This window comes from Rhinolophus ferrumequinum (genome assembly GCF_004115265.2).
Source record: "Rhinolophus ferrumequinum isolate MPI-CBG mRhiFer1 chromosome 5 unlocalized genomic scaffold, mRhiFer1_v1.p scaffold_110_arrow_ctg1, whole genome shotgun sequence".
Classification (NCBI taxonomy): Eukaryota; Metazoa; Chordata; class Mammalia; order Chiroptera; family Rhinolophidae; genus Rhinolophus; species Rhinolophus ferrumequinum.
The window spans coordinates 7,925,347-7,945,582 of NW_022680355.1; the positions used below are offsets into that span (position 1 = coordinate 7,925,347).

At 37.1% G+C, this 20,236-nt stretch overlaps 1 protein-coding gene and 1 pseudogene across 5 annotated transcripts in view; both read left to right on the top strand.

The window, feature by feature from the left end:
• The first annotated feature begins 358 nt into the window (after nt 1-358).
• ARMC3 (armadillo repeat containing 3) overlaps nt 359-20,236 on the top strand; it is a 104,106-nt gene continuing 84,228 nt past the window's right edge. For 4 of the 5 annotated variants that reach the window (XM_033100503.1, XM_033100502.1, XM_033100501.1 and 1 more), the window contains exons 1-3: nt 365-437; nt 2,469-2,517; nt 17,472-17,589. In XM_033100503.1, the coding sequence (XP_032956394.1) occupies nt 2,470-2,517; nt 17,472-17,589 (166 nt within the window). In that variant the 5' untranslated portion in view covers nt 365-437; nt 2,469. Of the gene's footprint in view, nt 438-2,468; nt 2,518-17,471; nt 17,590-20,236 lie in introns of all 5 variants that reach the window. The other variant, XM_033100504.1, reaches the window with a different exon arrangement.
• On the top strand, nt 12,791-13,314 carry LOC117019103 (60S ribosomal protein L28-like; annotated as a pseudogene).

A 20,236-nucleotide genomic window follows, 5' to 3' on the forward strand; every position in this document is an offset into this window, starting at 1 on the left:
ACCTGCACAGCGATTCTGACTGAGGCCTGTTGCTGAGAGGATACAGTAGCATCTCAGTGCATGTAAATCCATCGCTAGTCCTCTGGCCAGAATCTGAGGCGGCACTGCCTCCAAATTTCCTGTTTTCACCAGGACTGGACCTCAACAACTAGGAAGAGGAGGCATCCAGTGTCTGTCCTGTCTCACAGCACCGGACTCAGGGAACTGAGGACTCACGTGGTTCTTCAGGTACTGACCACGATGCAGGGGAGACAAGGTGGGTCTGGGACAGCCGAGCGCGAGCTTCCCCGGCTGAGGCGCGCGTTCCCGCGGCGCGCGCAGGCGCGGCCTGGCGTCGCCTAGCAACCAGATCAACAGAGGACTAGTCTCACTTAGGCAGCGGCGAGCGAAGTTCGCTAGGTCTGAGGTGCCTCTGCTCCGCGGGAGTCTCCTGACAGGTAAAGGCAGGTGGGCTGCTGCACGGCTACCCCCGCGGTTTGGACAGGCCCAGGGCAGAGATCCCAGCAAAAGTTGGGGACGAAGAAAGTGTCGCGTGGGTGGGAACACCTGGGGCAAACGAGGGAACACTTTGTGAGGGGTTGTCGGTCCCTGTCCTACAGCCGCAGTGTTAGACCAGGGTCGGCGCGGGTTTCATGAGCATCCCCGCCACCTCCCGTTTAACAGGTGAGGCCCCAAGAAGGGATTTGAGGGATTCAGATTCCGTTACTTGACTGAAGAAGTGAGTCCCGACTTGCTCTAACCTTTCTCCTCCCCTTTAGTCTTCTCAAAATAAATGTCCCCATTAGAAAATATTTAAGATCGCCTAGGCTGTAAGTTCACAAAGGAGAAATATAAATGATCAATAAATCCGTGAAAGAAAAATGTGGCTCCTCTTCAACAATCAAGAAGATGCAACTATAAAGCTGACTTGTTTTCATACCCAATGCGGTGAGGTTCATACCTTTCACCCAGTTGTTTGCTGCTAGGGATTTATCCTAAAAAAACAGTTGAGAGTGTGGATGAAAATCTCATGCCTAAGGATTCAGTCACTTATGTCTAGAACTCATTGCTACCTTCTCCATTTTCTGCCACAGAAAATTGGAAACAAGGGCTCAACAATAGGAGACTGGCTAGATACATAGTGGATTTAAAAATATTATTTAAATGACAAGATATGCTGATCCATTGGAGATGATTGGAGCAGTAAAAGGAGACTGAGATTTCAAAACTTGTTTATTCATTTAAGAATTTAGTAAGAAAATGGTCCCAGGAAGGAAGTTGAGAATGAGGGATAGAAATCCAGGTAGGATGATAAAATCACTATAGAAGCACATAAAAAGGAACTATATCAAATAGTGTTATCTCCCGGAGTTTATTTCTGAGTGATTTTTATTTTATTACATATGCCCTCTTGGTTTTACAAATTCTCTATAATGAAATGTATTACCTTTATCAGTGGACAGTGGACACAGAACTGTATACTTCAAAATGGTTAAAATGGTAAATTTTATGTATATGTTAGCACAATAAAAGAAATCAATGGACAGGTAAAATAGTCAAGGAGAACAGGTTTCGTTTGCTTCAAAAAGTCGAAGAGATTTATTTCTTTAATTCAACATCTCTGTAGCTTTAAAGGAAAACAAATCTTTAAAGAATAAAATAATGTAAGGTAACTTAATTGTATCGTGTTGATTTTAAGTGAAATGTTGAATTTACAGGGTTTTTTTTAAAAAAACAAACAAAAAAAACCTTTAGGATCATCTCTGAGGCTCATTGTTCCTGGTTTATGTCAGCTGTATACTTTCTCCCCCATTAACAATTATGAGGGCAGGTAGAAAAGGATCTTGCAAGGATGCATTTCTTCAGATTGTCAGAATGCATTTTCCCCCAGAATGCATTTCTTCAGATTGCCAATTACTTTTTATTGAACTATGGATTATATTAGAGAAAACTTTGTTATCTGGGAAAAATGACATAAATGTTCATTTGGGATTGGTAGATCTTGGATACATTTCACAAAATCATTAGTCCCAGGAGAAACAGAGTTAATTATTTTTATAAATATTGAAAGCCTACTATGTACCAGACACTCTTCAATGCAAGAAAGCAGACAAAAATCCCTCTCTTTGTGGCAAAACATTCTTGCAGATCTTAAAGTTAATTTGGACTGAGTCTCCCAAGCCCTACATAAGTGAGCTATCAAAATGGTAAACTATTTCCTGTTATGTAAGTAAAAGTTAGGTCATCCTCTTTTCCAAGCTGGAAGCCAGGACTATGCCAAACAATCTTATCCATAAGTTCCTTGAAAATTATGGAGTTTGAAATAGACATGTAGGCAACATATTTGTACATGTGCAATAATTTCTACATGTCTCTTTTTAGGCAAAATTTAAAGAGGAAATAAACCTCGTACGGACATAAGTAACGGAGAAATTTGTACATACATAATGTATAAAACACTTTAATCATTTATTACACCTTTTTTCCAGAATGGGTAAAAAGATAAAGAAGGAAACAGAACCTCCTCCTAAGGATGTGGTAAGTTTCTGATTTGAAAAATTAGCAGCACGTTAACAACCAGTTTTAAAAATCAATTGTTGAAACAATTTGGCATGTACCAGTATATACATGAGTACATGGTGGCAGAAGTCCAAAGTCTAACTAATGATAAGATTAGTCAGAGAAATCTAATATTGTATAAACAAACATTCACAACATTCTCATTACATAATTAGCACAATTAGAGAGTCATTATTAGCTTTTCCAGTATGTGAATGGCATGTTTATAAGTCTAGTTAATGAATAGTTTTGGTTTGTTCTTTTAAATACTTTACATTTGCCAGTCTCTCATTAATGTTAACTACCAAGTGAATTTTCAACATTAACTGGAACTTATGCTATAGCTACTAGAGATGTATATAAGATTGTCTGAAGATGACCCTTGGGACAGAAATCCTGTATTTTCCAGTGCTGTGGAGAAAAAAGTCTGGGTTCATCATCATTTTCTTTTCCAAAAGCTTAAGTATTAAGTAAGTAATGCATTCCTTAGAACACAAAGTCCTGTCTCTCTCTCTCTTTTCGTTTTCTCTTTAAAATTTTTGAATTACTGAAAGATTGTATTTAAAATAGAAAATGACCTTGGACAATATTTAGTTTAGAGACTTATTTTGAAAGACACTGGGTGTGATTTTCTTCTAATAAAATATGAATGGAAAAAAATGAGTATAGTCGACTCACAGGATTTTATAGTTTGGAGGAAACTGAGCTTCGTGCAGAATCTCCCCGCCAGCACCGGAGCACTGTGGTTACAAATGTGAGCTTCCTCCCAGCTCTGCCTGTCATGAACTGTGTTTTTTTTTTTTTACCAAGTTGACCAATTTGGCCAAATTATTTCAGTTTCTCTTTATTTTTTCAATGGGAATTGTAATGTGTAACTCATTTTGGTTATTGTATGAATTAAAGTGAAATAAAACATATAAAGTTCTCAGTGCCTGACACAGTTAACACTCAGTAAAAAAGATTTAAATTGTGGGAACCCTTTAGACTCTGTTACACACACACACACACACACACCACTATGTAACTACTTATGTATGATCCTTCAATACAGGGAGAACAAAGGCTATGGAAGCACATAACTGCCCAGGTCTAGGAAAGCTTTCCAGAGCTGGTCATTGTGGTCTCCTGACGTATTTTTATCTGTCTGGCTTCTCTCCTTTGGGCATATTCTTAAAACATCCTAAATTCTCTTATTTTTCCATTGCATTCTAGGTTTTCATTACCCTTGGTTTTGCTGCAAAAGAGCATTATTGACATCTTATTACTAGAAAGTGGATTCATGAACATAGTACTCGATGACAAACATTTTCTGATTAAAATTAGAATTAAGGGACTATTAAACAATAGATATACTTGTCTAATACACTTCCTGTAATTTTATAATGTCTTGTTGGTATTATCCTCTATACCCTAATCCTCGGTGGAATAATCAAGACTTGAGAAACAATTCCAAGCCTAGCTTTAACAAAAATCGAGCTCTTGCTTCCTCGGTTCAACAACAATCTTGGAGGCAGCCAAAGGCGTGTGTAACAATTACCAATGGTCCCTGCCAGTCCATGTTTCTCCTACTTTGACTTTATGTTTCAAAAACTGATAGAGTAGTATTAAAATATCTAACCTTTTTTCTGTCTTGTAAATTCTAATACTTCAAAACAGTACACTGTGATTTAAAGTATCTGAACTTGGAATTTGTTCTAATGTATACTTCTTCAGAGTCTATGAAAGTTTTGATGTACAAATTATAAATGAAAACCAGACTTAAAAGAGGAAGCATAACTGCTTGAGAAAATAAACTTTTCTGTGTCAACTAATGTCAACTTGCTTCTTATATGTTTCCTAAAAAGCATCATTTCCAAAGATTTCTATTTTCATTAATCTTTCATCTAGTGGTTTCCATGGGTAATAAGGACAGAGAGAAGAGTGTTTGGTGATATGGTTAAAACAAAAAGCTCCCTTTGCTTTTCTTAATATTCTTCTTTTCAAAACATACATTAGTATATGTGCGTGTATGGATTACCAATCTCAATTCCTTCACATAAAAGGGAACACTAGCTAAGAAGATACCTAGATGTCTGAAGATACGGCTTGAATAACCAATACAACTACTTTCTGCCTTCCCAAATTATTTCCATGTCTGCTGAAAGGTTGTTTGTGATGCTTTAATAAAAGGCAAACTTCCTGTGGAATGATTACATAAAAGAATTACTAACAGAAATTATCTTTGTAGGCAATATTTAGGATAAGGCAAGATATTCAACTAAAGATCTGGAGTAATACTGCCCGAGTCCTCACTCCATCAGCCACCACCCACGATCTGGGGCAAATTTCCTCACCTCTGTACAACCCAATGAGGCTGTAATGATGATACCCCCTTCACAGGATGTCCACTTTATATCCACTCATAGACATGAGGAAAGGTTAGATAAATACAAGAGTCTTAAAACAACCTAAGAACTTAGTAAAAGTTGTCATTGTTAACGACGTAATTGAAGATGCTGTTCAGCATTCTGCAAAACTGTAGAAGTTAATACGAACGTCACAGGAGGCAGGTGACCAGCTGTGGAGGACCAACCGGCCCCTAAATTTGCTGGAGGCCTGGCATGTGACCGCCATGATTCATGGTTAGATTTTTGAGTTTATGAGCATGGCAATTTGTTTTTCTTAATATTTCAGAGGCAAGTGAGCTTCAGTGGATAAATCCATGGTATCTAAGCTCACAACAAACTATGACCTGGCTCCAGAATCTCAACGATTAAGCATCAAGTTAACTGAACATATTTGTTAATGTGTCAGCACCTTCTCTCCCTAGTTAAGTGCATCTGGGGAGCTAAGCTTGGTGAGTATTGAGTTAGAGCAGCGGACAATAGTAGAACCTGCTCCCTCACCTGGGCAACCAAACCCAGTTCTTTGGGAGACAGGGATACCTCCTGGCTTTGTTTTTCCTGATCCCTCTAGGTCAACCTCAGAACTCAATCTTTAACTCTTTGTTAGAGAACGCCAAAACTGCCATAGACTTCCTTCTAGAAATAAAGCACCATAGGGATTTATTGTCCCCTTTTTCTCATTCATCACAGATAAATCACCATGAATTAATAAAACAATATAGCATAAATCAGTAAATAATACACACACAAAAAACTGTATAAATAATTTTCAGCTTGCTCACCTTGTTGTGTTTGTTACCTTATCTCAAATTATAAAGCCGACTGGAGGCCAAACAAACCAGCTGTTTTCATTTTAACCTTTACAAATTTTAGCAGATTTTAACTGATATCTACATATTCTCTACTAAAAGTTCATATTAGAGTGGTGCAGTCTACTTCCTTCCGTTTATCTGTCTTCCTTTTCCTATGTAATCTGAGACCAGTGATGTAGTCAACACCTTCCAATAGATACCAAAAAGCCTTTTAGTTGCACTTACCGGCACCATAAAAAATCACTTACCTGTCCTGATTTATCTGTTTTCACTGAGTTCAGCTTTGTAATTTTGTGTTCTTTTGGGCTTATGCTAATCCAGTAGCCACTAGCCACATGTGGTGATTTAAACTTAAATTTATCATACTAATTAAAATTAACAATAAAAAATTAAAAATTCAATTCCTCGCTTTCATTAGTTACACTTCAAGTACTCAAGCGTCACATGTGCCTGTGACTGCCATCTTAGAGAATGCAGAATAGCATTTCCAGCATTGAAGTTCTATTCGACAGCGTTATCCTAGACAGTCTAATTTCTCTCACAGAGATATAAAAGTATATCTATAAATAGATGGCTTCTCTAATTGACTGAACTTAAAATTCAAAGCTTAGCCAAAATGCTTCCCCTTTTTTTCATTCTTTTTGTAAATAACTTTGGTTCATCATTTATTTTGTGCAGAGCATGAAATTATAATTTCACAACCAGCTTGTTGGTGAATAACTGTGAGTTCCTCACGGAAAAGCAGACAGGATATGTAATTACAGCACAATATTATTTATTTAGTTGTATGGCATTCTGTTATAGCTATCATTTTATTCTCAGCACCTTTTTAAATAAAGAACTACCATAATACTGTAGGCTCTGTAGGAGAAACAAATGTCATGCCAAGTCTCCCAACTCTCTGCCAAATATTGGTATTTCTCCTCCTTCAATAGCTCTTTATTGTAACTCTCACAGTCTCAATCTTCCCTTTAAGCTTCTTAGATTCCACATTACCTTTTTCTTTATGATGACCGGAAGATATGGCAAAATACTGAAGTGTTTTCTAAACCATTGAAGAAGGATTAAAAGATACATACTATAGTCTTTGTTTAAATGTATTTTCATGTACTCTCCTGCTTTGAGAATTATAGCCATTCTGTGAAGATCATGACATATCCATGTTTCAACATAGTATATTCATCCATATGCTTACAAAATCAGCTCTAGAAATATTGAAACAGCAGAGGGCTCTGAAGTGAAAGTTCTAAAATGGAAGGGAAATCTATTCTGAGTGGGGGTTGGTGGAGAAGGCAACCAGCCAGAATGCTGGAGGAAATGTCTTAAGTGCTTAAGATGATCCAAGGCTGTGATTCTCAAGGGTTCGGTGTGGGGGGTCAGGGGCCTTATGAGGGTAGGGTGGTAGCTGTGGATTCTCCCCCGCAAAAATGCACACCAAAAGTTCTGCACACAAGATCAGTGGGAGGACATGTCTCTGGAGCCCACCGATGGCTCCATGAACCTCTGATTTAGAATCTTCTCTCCTGATATCAACAGACAGTATATAGTTAAGGCACTTTAAGCCACAAGCATAAAAAAGTTTCCAGAGGCACTTTAGTACATTCCTTTATAGACATTTATTGAGTTGCCTTACCCCAGGTTTCTTCTAGGTAATGGAGCTAGAGAAATAACATAGTCCTTTGTCCGAACAAATTTATTCATTTATTGGACAAATATTGAGTGCAGACCATATGCAAGTATTCTTCTACATCCTGGGTATATACATGAGAATAAAACAAAGTCCAGGCCTCAAGGCAGCTTCCATTTCTAGTGGGAGAAACAGTCAATTAAAAATAATAATGTAATTCAGGTAATGATAAGATCAATAAAGAAAAAAACAAAGTAGGATACGAGGATAGAGAGCGACGGGGTGCTTTAAATAGGATCTAAATCAGGGCAACCCATCCCAGTGGGGTCACACTTAAGAAAGGCTTAAATGGAATGAAGAAGTATGCCATGTAAATATCTGGGTGAAAGCACCCCAGCCAGGGAAAATAACTAAGGCCTTATCTAGTATGTTTGAGGAATGCCAAGGTTGGTCTGACAAGATTAGTCATCAAGGAACAGGAGGTGGGTCACGAAGGTGGTGGGATGTGGGCGACGTTAAGGAGGGTAGATTGTTTTTCTAATGTTCAGAAAGGCGAACCCATGAGAAGGTTAAAAGCAGAGGAATAGCGACATGTGATTTATATTTAAAACAAGCAAAGAAAAAATGAGATCATTTAGCTATGATGTGAAAGAAGAGTGAAAACTGGAAGACGAATTTGAAGGCTAGGAGCAGGTGGTAACTATAGAGAAGGTGAGAAGTGGGCAGAGTGAGGACACATGTGGAAGGGAGAGTTGACAGGACTTGCTAATGGATTGTATGTAGGGGGTGAGAAGGAGAGGAGTTGAGATGTTTCAAGGCTTTTGGCCTGATCAACTGAGTAAAGGATGGTATAACATGCTGCAGTAGACACGTGAAATGAAGAAACAGTGCGATGTGTGAAGTGATATTATAGAGCAGTTCAGAGGAATATAGTTGTGGGAAAGAAAAGAAAGCCCAAGGATATTTCACACCCAAACTCCCATGAACAAAAAACAACAGAAAAATTTATCCAGAAAGATGAAGACCTGACTATTAAATAAGACATAAGCTTCTATAGTTTCAAGTATTATTATTTCAATTCTCTAGAAATAAAACTATCAAGAGGTGGTAGGCAACATGGTGATCACCGATGATGGCCATAGTGAGAATTATTTTGGCGAGTTGATAGGGTGAAAGTCAGATTGGAGATGGAGAACAGGGGGTAAGAGTGAGAAAATCAAGAAAAGTAAGTAATCCATAAAAATTTTGACTGTGAATGGGAAGGAGAGAGAGTGTGGCACCTGGAAGATGATTAATATCTAGGGAAACTTTGTTTTTGTTTTAAAATAAGAGAGTTTTGAGAAATCAGAGTTCATGTTGGCTAAGATGGCTGGAATTTGAAGGGCAGAGTGTCAAAGATGAGGGAACTACACAGAGAAATAGTTCCAGAAATCTGGTTAATGGTCCCCTTGATTCTTTGAATTTAAGCTCCAAAGGGTAAAACTCCACATGAAAAAGAAGAAACATGAATACTATCAGGGAGCTGTCAACTGAATGATTTTTGAGCTCGCAGAGGTCTGGGAGACAGTGTAATTTTGATCAGAAGAGTAGAGACCATATTGAATACCTCAGACATTAAGTAGAGTCTCCAGAAGAGTCATGCCTTGGTAGCAGGATGGCTAACCTAGTCCTAGAGGAAAGGCTTTCTTAAACCTGCCCTAATAAAGCTTTAAAACTGGCCTTAAATAAATCAAGCTGATCCATAAGTAAGGCAACTGCCTAGCAGAACAAAATTCAACATGCTTTAAGAGAAGACCCCTCCCCCACAAGAATTCAGACACTCAACAACATAATTTTCAGTTTCCAGTATCCAATCAAAATTATTATATATGAAAAGGAAAATGTGACCTATAACTAGGAGAAACATCAGTTGATAAGCCAATGGAATAGATAAAATTAGATACTAAAAAAAAAAAATTCAGGGGCAGTTGGTTAGCTCAGTTGGTTAGAGCTCGCTGCTCTTAATATCAAGGTTGTAGTTTCAATCCCCACATGGGCCACTGTGAGCTGTGGCCTCCACAACCAGATTGAAACAACTACTTGACTTGGATCTGATGGGTTCTGAAAAAACACACTTAAAAAACAATTCAATTATCCAAAATGAGACAGGAAAAAGGAAACAGGTAACAAATGGGGCAATGTGAAAACAAATCACAAGATGGTCAATTAAAATCCAACCATATCAATAACTACATTACCTGTAAATTATCTAATATTCTGATTTAGTGTCAAATTGAATTAAAAAAGCAAGACCCAACTATAAGCTGTCTACAACAAATCTCCTTTAAATATAAAGTTACAGATAGGTTAAAAGTAAAAATATGGAAGATAGACCATGCAAACACTAATCATAAGAAAGTTGGACTGCCTATTAATACTAGACAAAATATCTTACAGGACAAAGAATGTTATCGGAGAAAAATATGTATGTATCATCATAAGAAAAAAGTTTATTTTTAAGAGGAAAAAATGGTTCTAAATGGGTTTAAAATACATTAAGAAAAAACAAGATATCATTTGCCATTGCATCAAAACCAAGGAAAAATTCATATTTAAGTTTAACAAATAAATGTCTGCTAAAAACTATAAAACATTGCTGAAACAAGTAGAGAAGATCTAAATAAGTAATGAGATATGTATGTTGGATACAGGTAACTTGTTAGTGGAACTGTAAAAATGGTAAAACTACTTTGGAAAAAAAATTGTATTTCCTGCCCATCAGTAGATGATTGCATAAAGAAATTGTGATACCTATATACAATGATGTGGGGACAGAGTCCCACAGAGCACTTTCCAGGCTCTCGGCCTCACGAGGAAAGGTACTGGCTTAGTTATTAGATGGCCATAGCTGTTACCGGTTAGCCATTAGCCACTAATATAACTGCTGTGGCTAAGCTAGGGGGTTGGGTTTTGGTGGGTTGGTTGGCAGAGAAGTGGACAGCGGATTGCAGCTAGCAAGGTTGGTTGGTTGGCAGTCACAGAAGCGGATGGAGGATTGCGGATCGTGTGGCTCCTGCTTCCTGTGTCTCCAACCCAGCCGTCAGCGAGACTACAGTGGTATAACTCCCCTATCCATGGCTCCGTGGGTGTTTCTTTTTGGCCTCACCATATCCTGCGTTCTTGTGCAGGGAGCGGGACTAGAGACCCTGGATGACAATCAAGTATTACTCTGCCATATTCCATTGAAATATTCCAGTAATATTCCATTGAAATATTACTATTTGCAATAACATGAATGGACCTAGAGGGTATTACGCTAAATGAAATAAGTTAGATTGAGAAAGACAATCTCATTTATATGTGGAATCTAAAGAATAAAATAAACAAACAAAACAGAAACAGACTCATAGATACAGAGAACAAACTGGTGCTTACTAGATGGGAAGAGGCTTGGGGGCTGGGTGAGAAAGATGAAAGGATTGAAAAGTACAAATTGGTAGTTACAAAATAGTCACAGGGATGTAAAGTACAGTATGGGGAATATAGTCAATAATACTGCAAAAACTATGTATAGTGTCAGATGGGTACTAGACTTATTGGGGTTATCACTGTGTGAAGTATATAAAGGTCTAATCACTATATTGTTTTTGTACACCTGAAACTAATTTTAAAAAGAGAGTGAGGTATTAGTGCTGGAAACCTTGTAAATGAGAATGAAATAAAAATGGAGATAACAAGGGGGAAAAAATTGTATTTCCTTGTAAAGCTAAACATACACTTGCCAGACAAGCCAAAAATTCTACTCCCAGGTATTTACTCAAGAGAAATGTAAACATATGTCTACATGAAGACTTATATAAAAATGTTAATTGTAGGTTTATTCATAATGATCACAAACTGAAAAAAATTAAAGGTCCACAATAATTGATTGTACAGATTCATACAATGCATCATAATTCGAACAAATTGTGATATATTCATACAATGAGATACGACTCAGCAGTGAAGAGGAATGAACTACTGGTACATCGAACAATATGGATGAATCTCTTAAACTTTCTACCAAATGAAAGAAACCATACATAAAGGGTACTTATGTAATAATTTGATTAATATGAAACTCTTAAACAATTGAACCCATCTATAGTGAAAAAAAAAGCAGACCAGTGGTTGCCTGGGACTGGACATGGGAAGAAGAATCACCTGCAAAGAGGCAGGAGAGAATGTTTTGGGACAATACAAAGTTACACACATTGTTTAGAGTAGTTGATTATACGGATGTATACATTTCTCAAAACTCATCAACCTTAGTACATTGTATTGAATCTAAATTGGCCCCCTGTAAAGTGGATTTAAAAGTAGTAATGGGAACAATTCAATTGATAGGACGGAGTTGATCAATCGTGAGAGGGAAGGGATGATGAATTGTATCAGGTAATGGAGAATGTGTAAGTTCTAGGAGAACAGGGGTCTGATTAACTTGTTTAGCGTGCTCTGAGGGTCTGGCACTCATTAGGGGTTGAATAAATGTTTATTGAATGAATGAGTGGATTAAGGTGAATGGGTTGAAAATCCAACGCACATATTAGATACTGGGCTTAGATAGTAGGAAAAATATTTTCTCTAATGTAATAGAAGAAAATATGCAGATATAGGTAGATTTGAACCTGGAAGTTGAAGTTGATGGAGTTTCCATCTGATAACTATTTTCTTGGAGAATTTTGCTGGGGTGAGGAAGAGAAAAGTGAAAGGGAGAGGTGTTGAAAGTTCAGGAACAGTAGAAAGGTTTGAAATACTTTTTCAGGAGAGAGGGAAATCAAATTTACAAGAGAAATGTAGTAGGTTTGACAGGCAGTGAGGCCCTTCTGAAATTGTTGATCATGAATTTACAGTTATGCTAATTTTCCCTGTCATTTAATACTCTCTAAGAATGTTTTGCATGCTTGGGTGCAAATGCAAAGAAAGCAAATGCTAATGTCCATTCGTGATCTGGGTTTTCTAAAATTGATTTGATGAAAAGACAGAGGGACAAGGAGGTTTAGGGTTTGGCAGGAGTGTTATTAAAATAACAGCTTATAAAACCTAAGCAGGACGACAAGTGAAGAAATGAAAGAGCTGATGAAGTGAAAGTAGAGGGAATAAATAGACTGGGCATCCCCAGGAAATTGAAGAACAGGTGTAGTGGGAGTAGCTGAATAATGAAGCTGTATCTTTCACCACTAGCTGGTTGGCTACCAAGAAACCCTTAATGTCTGAGCATTGTGGATGTTCAAGAAGCAAAGTGAGTAGGCAAAGAAAAATCGGTGGGATATCAAGCATAATAGCAGAAGACAAAGCTGAGTGACAGATGGATGCTATTGACTCAGATTTGTAGAAGGAACAGAAGAGAACTTTAAAAAGTAATGAGAGCTCTGTCTCTGGCCGCCGCCTAAGCAAGAGAAGGTGTCTCCATGTCCGCACATCGGCAACGGATGGTCCTACACAACTACTCCAGCTTCCTGATCAAAAGGCACAGCAGACATACAGCACCCAACCCAATAAACTGAACGTCTGTAACTCCTTCCGCTACAATGGGCTGACTCGCCGCAGGATGGTGGGCAGGGAGCCAGCGGCCCATGGCAAAGGCATGGTGGTTGTCATGAAGTGGAGATCCAGACAGCGAAAGCCGGCCACCTCCTACATGCAGGCCGCCATCAACAAGAACACCAGGGCCACCATCCACAGCACCCTGAAAATGATCCGCAAGAACAAGTACTACCTGGACCTGCTCATGACTGCCATCCGCAGAGCCAGTGCCATCCTGCGCTGCCAGAAGCCGGTCAGGCTGAAGAGGAAGCAGTCGGCCCCACCAAGAGCCCCAGAGCACCACCCCCAAAGCAATAAGTGTCAGCCAGCTTTCTTAAAAAAACAAAAAGAGAGTAATGAGAACATTACTGTAATAGTAGGTAGCAGTAGGGCATTTATCCCACTATAATAACTATAAAAAAAAGCAGATGGATTTAAAAATATAAAATTTAATTTGCCTGTGGAAAGGCAAATTTAAAAGACTGATAATAACAAGTGTTGGTGAGGATGCAGAGCAACTGGAACTCTTACTCATAGTTGGTGGGAATGTAAACTGGTAAAACAACTTCAGAAAAATGTTCAACATACCGGGGGTGCCAAAAAAATGTATACACTTTTGACCAAAGTGAACACTTTGGTCAACGTTGCTCAAGCAGTAGTTCGCCATAATCAGAAGTGTCTGGACACTGATGTTAACCATTCTGAGCACCTCTTGTAATTGCAGAAGTCAAACGTGACTTATATTCATCTTTTATTATCAGTATATATTGAGTATTACAATTTTAATAGTTTTCATTTCTTAAAATGTGTATGCATCTTTTTGGTACCCTCTGTATATGTCTACCCTAAGACTCATCAATTCCACCCCAAGAGAAATGAAGGCATACATCCACAAAAAAGACATTAACAAGAATATCATTGCAACTTTATTCATGATAGCCTCAAACTGAAAGAAAACCCAAAATAGTATATGAGGTGTGACAATTAAGTTTGTGAATTGGTTGCAACAATGTTGCTAACCTTTTTTTTAATATCAGCGGGATTATTCATTATAAATTTGTACCAACTGGACAAACAGTTAACCAAGTTTACTACTTGGAAGTGCTGAAAAGGCTGCGTGAAAAAGTTAGACCACCTGAACTTTTCACGAACAATTCATGGCTCCTGCATCACGACAATGCACCAGCTCACACAGCACTGTCTGTGAAGTAGTTTTAGCCAGTAAACAAATAACTGTATTGGAACACCCTCCCTACTCACCTGATCTGGCCCCCAATGACTTCTTTCTTTACCCGAAGATAAAGGAAATATTGAAAGGAAGATATTTGGTAACATTCAGGACATCAAAGATAATACGACGACAGCTCTGATGGCCATTCCAGAAAAAGAGTTCCAAAATTGCTTTGAAGAGTGGACTAGGCACTGGTGTTGGTACATATCTTCCCAAGGGGAGTACTTCGAAGGTGACCGTAGTGATATTCAGCAATGAGGTATGTAGCACTTTTTCTAAGATGTGTTCCCGATTAATTGTCCGATCTTATATCCATACAATGGAATACTACATAACCATAAAAAGCATGGTTTAGTAACATAAAAATGTGAATGAATCTCAAAGACATTGTGCTGCAGTAAAGAAGGTGGATATGAAAGAATGTATGTTGTATGGTTCCATTTATTTGAAGTTCAAGAGCAGGAAAAGCTAAGTGATGCTTTTAAAAGTCAGAGTAATGGTTATCTTTCTGAGAGGGTTTTTCTGGAAGGAGTGTGAGGAAATAATCAGGGGTGAAAAAAACGTTCTATATCTTGGTCAGAGAGGTCTGGATTCATATTCTGGGTGATCAAATGGAAGAAATATCTATTAATATACAAAAAAAAGAGTAGATTTTGCTTTTTAATTCAATCTGACAATCATATGTAATGAAGTTTACTTACCTTACTGATGTTTGTTTATTTTGATCATTGATAATTTGATTTTATTCTTATCATTTTAAGCTTTTGGTTTTTCTTTGCTATGTTTTCAAGTATTTTTGTTTTGTTTTGGTTTTATGTGTTTGTTTGTTTTTATTTTCTTTCTTTTTCCTGAATTGAGCAGCATTCCTTTTTGTTTACCTTTCTTTTTTGGTTATTTGGAACTTCTACTACTTACCTGTAGCCTATTAAATACACATGTTTGAACCTGTGTTTTTCTATTAATGTGAAAAATAAGTAATAATCAGGCAACAATCTTGTTCTCTTTACCAAAAATTTCCTTTACCTGAGCTTAGTTGGAAAAAAAAAAAAATCTAAACTCCAGCTTTTATTCTTATAATATGTCATCAATACTTCAGGAATCCTTTCTTAAGAAATGCATTATGAATCACAACATCATTATTATTCAGTTTAACTATATATCTTACTGTATCAATCCACCGCTATTGTTTTTATATTTTGTCCGCCCCATTTTGGTTGGAGTATTTGCCAAGTAATTTGTTTGAGTATATAATTGATATACTCGTTGAGTCTGTGAATGCCTGAATGTGTCTTTTTCACATATGAATGATCACTTAGCCAGATATAAATTTCTAGAGTCACAATTCTTCTCCCCCTGAACTTAGTTGATTATCCTCAATAAAGAGTGGGGTGAAGGGAGGGTCTAGGTCATTTGCTGAGGCCTCATCTTTTCTTATTATTCAATACTATTTCTGCTTCCTGTAATATATGTTCTATGTAGTCAAACTCCTATTTTATTATCATAGATACAGCATTCATTCCTATTTTAAACTTTCCTAGTGTTGTTTTCCCCATTTAAATATCCTTCTTCCTCTTCTCAACCTGCTCTATTTTATCCATTCTTCAAATCATATCTGAAATTTTACCACCTCCATGGTCCGTTCTCCATTTAACCCAGTTCAAATTAATTTCTCCTTCTTCATCATCTTATCTCTGCCATATTTTTTTGTACTTCATAGAATTCTAGAATTTTATATGTGGAAGAGATCTAAGAGATATAATCCAACTCCCTAATTTTTCAGATTAAAAAAGAGGTGATCAGTAAGCCACATTTGCAACCCAGATGACCCTAAATCTTCTGGCATTCTGAGACTATCCTTTAATACCTAAATAAAATGGTTCTCAAGCTTCAATCCCCATATACTTTCAGAAGTGCTCCCTTAAAATTTTTGTGGATTTCCAGGTCCTCGTGTTCTCCTGACCAGTGTTGTAGCCAGTGTCCTAGACATTGTTCTGGGCTCTGCTAGAAGTCATTTTTTTCTTACGGTCATGTCACTAGAAACCCACAAGTGTCACAAGCCTGGAGCATATGGCAACATTTACAGAAGATTTATCTCTCCAAAAAGAGTCTAAGAGGCTTGAGAACAAACAACATCACTTTAAAAAAAAAAACAAACAAACAAAAAAAAACTTCTACAGCTTCTAGTATAGAGTTAGACATACACAAACAACAGCTTTAATTTGGATGTTAGATTATGCTGTCCTAAAATCCAACATTCATTTCCCCTACAAGGGGAATTTTTATCCTCGTCATGTCCTTCAGGTCATTGCTCACTGTCTTCTCTGTCTTCTAGACTCTGCTAACCTCACACAATTATGTTTCCTTATTTAGAGTAATCTACCTCTCCACCCTCTGCCTAGAATTGAACATCATTTTTTGTTACATCTCAAAACACAACAATATGTCCATTTAGGAAGAGCCAACAAAGAGAATCAGTTAAACCTTTGAAATTCATTTTTTCTTTAACATAAGCAGAATTCCCTCCTCTACCAGTCTCTGGAAATGGAAGAAAAATAGTGTAATAATTTATTTTCTCCAGAACCAAAGAAAAATCCATAGGGGTCATGAGTTCATTTCAGCTACACATAAATTCAGAAAAACTCATAGCAGGACACGTGTCTTAATAGTCCTATACTTTTTCTTTATACCATATTACCATTTCCCTGTTCCAAATTTTATCCAATTGTACATTTTGTTATATGCTGTTTTATATTGCTTTTTAGTTGTTTCATACATGAACTTTTGCTTTCCCAGAAAGAGTATAGTGATCCAAAAGTAGGTACTGGTTATTGAGACTATCAGGGCATCTAATAAATAGAGGTAAGCAAGGATTCTTGTGTTTTGACTAAGAATTATACTAATATACGTTATTTAATGAGCATCTATTATGTGCCAGACAATATGCTAAGTGCTTTACATAGATGATCTCTAATTCTCTCCTTAATCCTTTGAGAAATGTATTATTATACCCATTACACAGAAAAAGAAACTGAAACCCTAGCAGCTTAAGTAACTTGCTTGATTCCATATGGCTAAATGTAGAGACTAAATCTGCCAGATTCCAAAAACACTTTGTTCTTTCCGCCACACCTCAGGAATTCCAAAGCCGCCAATGTTGAGAGCTGTCTCTGTATCAGTAATGGTTTTTAAATAAAAACTTTACAATGCACTTACTGGGCAGCAACCACATCCTTTTTGTAAGATTGTGTTCTTTTTAAATCTCAAGACACCATTCATTTTTTATGTGCTTTTTAAAACTCAAATGTGAACCTGCTATTTTTCTCTCTGCATTTCAGTTTGATCCATTAACAATTGAAAGCAAAAAAGCAGCAACCGTGGTGTTAATGCTTAATTCTCCAGAAGAAGAAATTTTAGCCAAAGCATGTGAAGCCATTTATAGATTTGCTTTAAAAGGTTTGGATTTTTTCCATTTGCTTTCTATTTCATTAGTTACTTAAAATATTTACTACATAAGGAACACTTTTCTCCTTAGTCTTTAACTTACTTCCCATCAGATGAATTCTTTCAGACAATCAGAATATCATTTAATGCATTACCTGAAAGTAATGTATCTCCCTAAGTGCCTAACTTAATATTAAAGAATAACTTTGTCATTGGGTAGAAGAGTCGTTTTGAAGGTTTTATTGTAGATGAAAAAATTGTAAATGTCACAGGAGCTGAAAGAGCTCCCAGTGGTCAAAGCTGCAACAATTTGAGCAACACAATAAATAAAGTAGTATTGGATTATAACCCAAAATAGAAAATAAATATCCATGAGTCTATACGGAAATAAATGATTGAGTAAGTAAATAAATGGGAGCGAAAAGACATATCACCCATGCTGAAGAATTCCAGAAAAGAGTGCAATATGGAAACGGGAAAAGAATAAGCTTATAGTGGAGAAACCAACCGACAGAACTACTGCAGCCGGGTGATCAAAATCAATATCAACAGTGATAAGTCATGCTGATAATATGTGCCCTTGATATGATATACTGAAAATGGCACTTTACTTCTATGTTATTTTCCCCCAAAACCCATAACCCCAGTCTAATCATGATTTTTAAAAAGTCAAATTCCAATTCAGGGACATCGCACAAATACCTAGCCAGTACTCAGAACTGTCACAGCTACCAAGAACAAGGAAAGTCTGGGAAACTCTCACAGCCAAGAGGAGCTAAGGATACATGATGAGTAAATGTCATGGGGGTCTTAGGTAGGATCCTGGAACAGAAAAAGAACATAGGCTAAAACTAAGGAAATCTGAATAAACTATTGATTTTCACTAATAATAATGTATTGATATTGGCTTATTAATTGCAACAAATGTACCTACTAATATAAAATATTAACAATGGGAAACTTGGTGCAGGATATGTGGGAACTCCCTGTACTATCTTTGCAAATTTTCTGTGAAAGTGAAAGTGTTGTAATTTAATAAAGCATTGTAAATGTTACAAATTAGATTCTATTGAAAGATTTATTCATAGAGGATGTACAAACATAAAGATGGTTATATTTTAGCTCATTCCAAATGGTGATAAAATTAGATTGTTATTATACTGCATAACATTTTAATTGGGACTATTTGAAGAGTTTAGTGTAACTTGGTATTTTTAACAAAGCCTTCTAAGCTAAAGAGCAATTTTATTTTAAAGAAATTATTCTTCAGACATTGCTTTGGGACTTGCATGAGAGACAACAAATCACTCAATTAGCAAATGGTAAAATACTCATCTTGCTATGTCACTCTAGTCATCATTGGGAATCCAGATGAAAGCCAGAGTGGCTCTAGCAGGTATGGTTCATTAGTAGCTTGTGTAAAATTCTAGATGAATTTTCAGGGAGACACTGGGTCATACGTCTGTGGTAGCTACGTCTCATTCCGCCTTATGGAGTCATCCTATATCATCTGTCTGTCATGTGTACCTAATTACATATCACCTTTTAATATAACATGAGGTGAATAAATAGGTAGGCATGTATTATGTGAAATCAATACAGAAATTATCGTAAGTATGGTATTATACTAGCAGTATTTCCTGGAATACTTTTTTAAGATGAATGATGGGACTTTGCCTTCTGGCCAAGATAGAGTAAGGGGCCATATTTAACCCCCTGACTAAAGCAACCAATAAAATAGACAAAACACATAAACTAGCAATTGGCAAAACACTGATTATTAGGCAGTGAAGGACAGTGAGGATTAAGAGGAAGGAAACAAAGGACACAAGCCCTGTGACTGTCCCAGCTTATTGATTTCAGAGAGTTTCCAGGCCACAACACAGAAAGGGGTATCCTGTGCAGAGCTTGGTAGACTCTCTGAGTTGAGAAGACAAACCTGAGAGTCCAGGGGGACAAAGGCAGCAAGAGTTTTCAGGACAAAGTAAAAGAGAGGAAAGAGTTGCATTGAGAGAGAACTCAGGAGACCTGTGTAGGGTCCCATTCAAGTATTTGGCTGAGTATAGATCAGCATGTACCTATAAGAGAACTATTTGAAGTCAGATAAAGTACCAAATAGAATTAGCAGCAACAAGGTCTGATGCTCACAAAGGGCCAGAAGTAGTGCTTGGTCTCATCAGGCAAACTGAAAAACCTCAAGATTCATGGACCATTGTGCAGAATACACAGAAGGGTCTTGCTCAGTATTTAGAAATAATTGGCCCTAGATTGAGCACTGTTCTAGTACTACCTACCAAATATTAAAAGCAAGATCTGGAAGTAATTAGAAACTTAATTGTATCCCAGAACAAATTTCCAGAAACTTAATTGTATCCCAGAACAAATTTCTAGAATACAGAAATATCCATTGCCCAAATAGGTAAAATTCACAATGTCTGATGTTCAATAAAAAAAAATATTACCAGGCATGAAAGAAGCAGAAAATACAATGCATAATCAGGACATAAATCAAAAGTGACCCAATATATGTGTGACTGAAGTCTCTGAAAAGGGAGGGAGGGACAGGAAAAGTATTTCTAGAAATCATGGCCAAAAATTCCCCCAATTTGATGAAAACTCCAAGCCACAGATCCAAGAAGCTCATTAAAACCCAAGCACA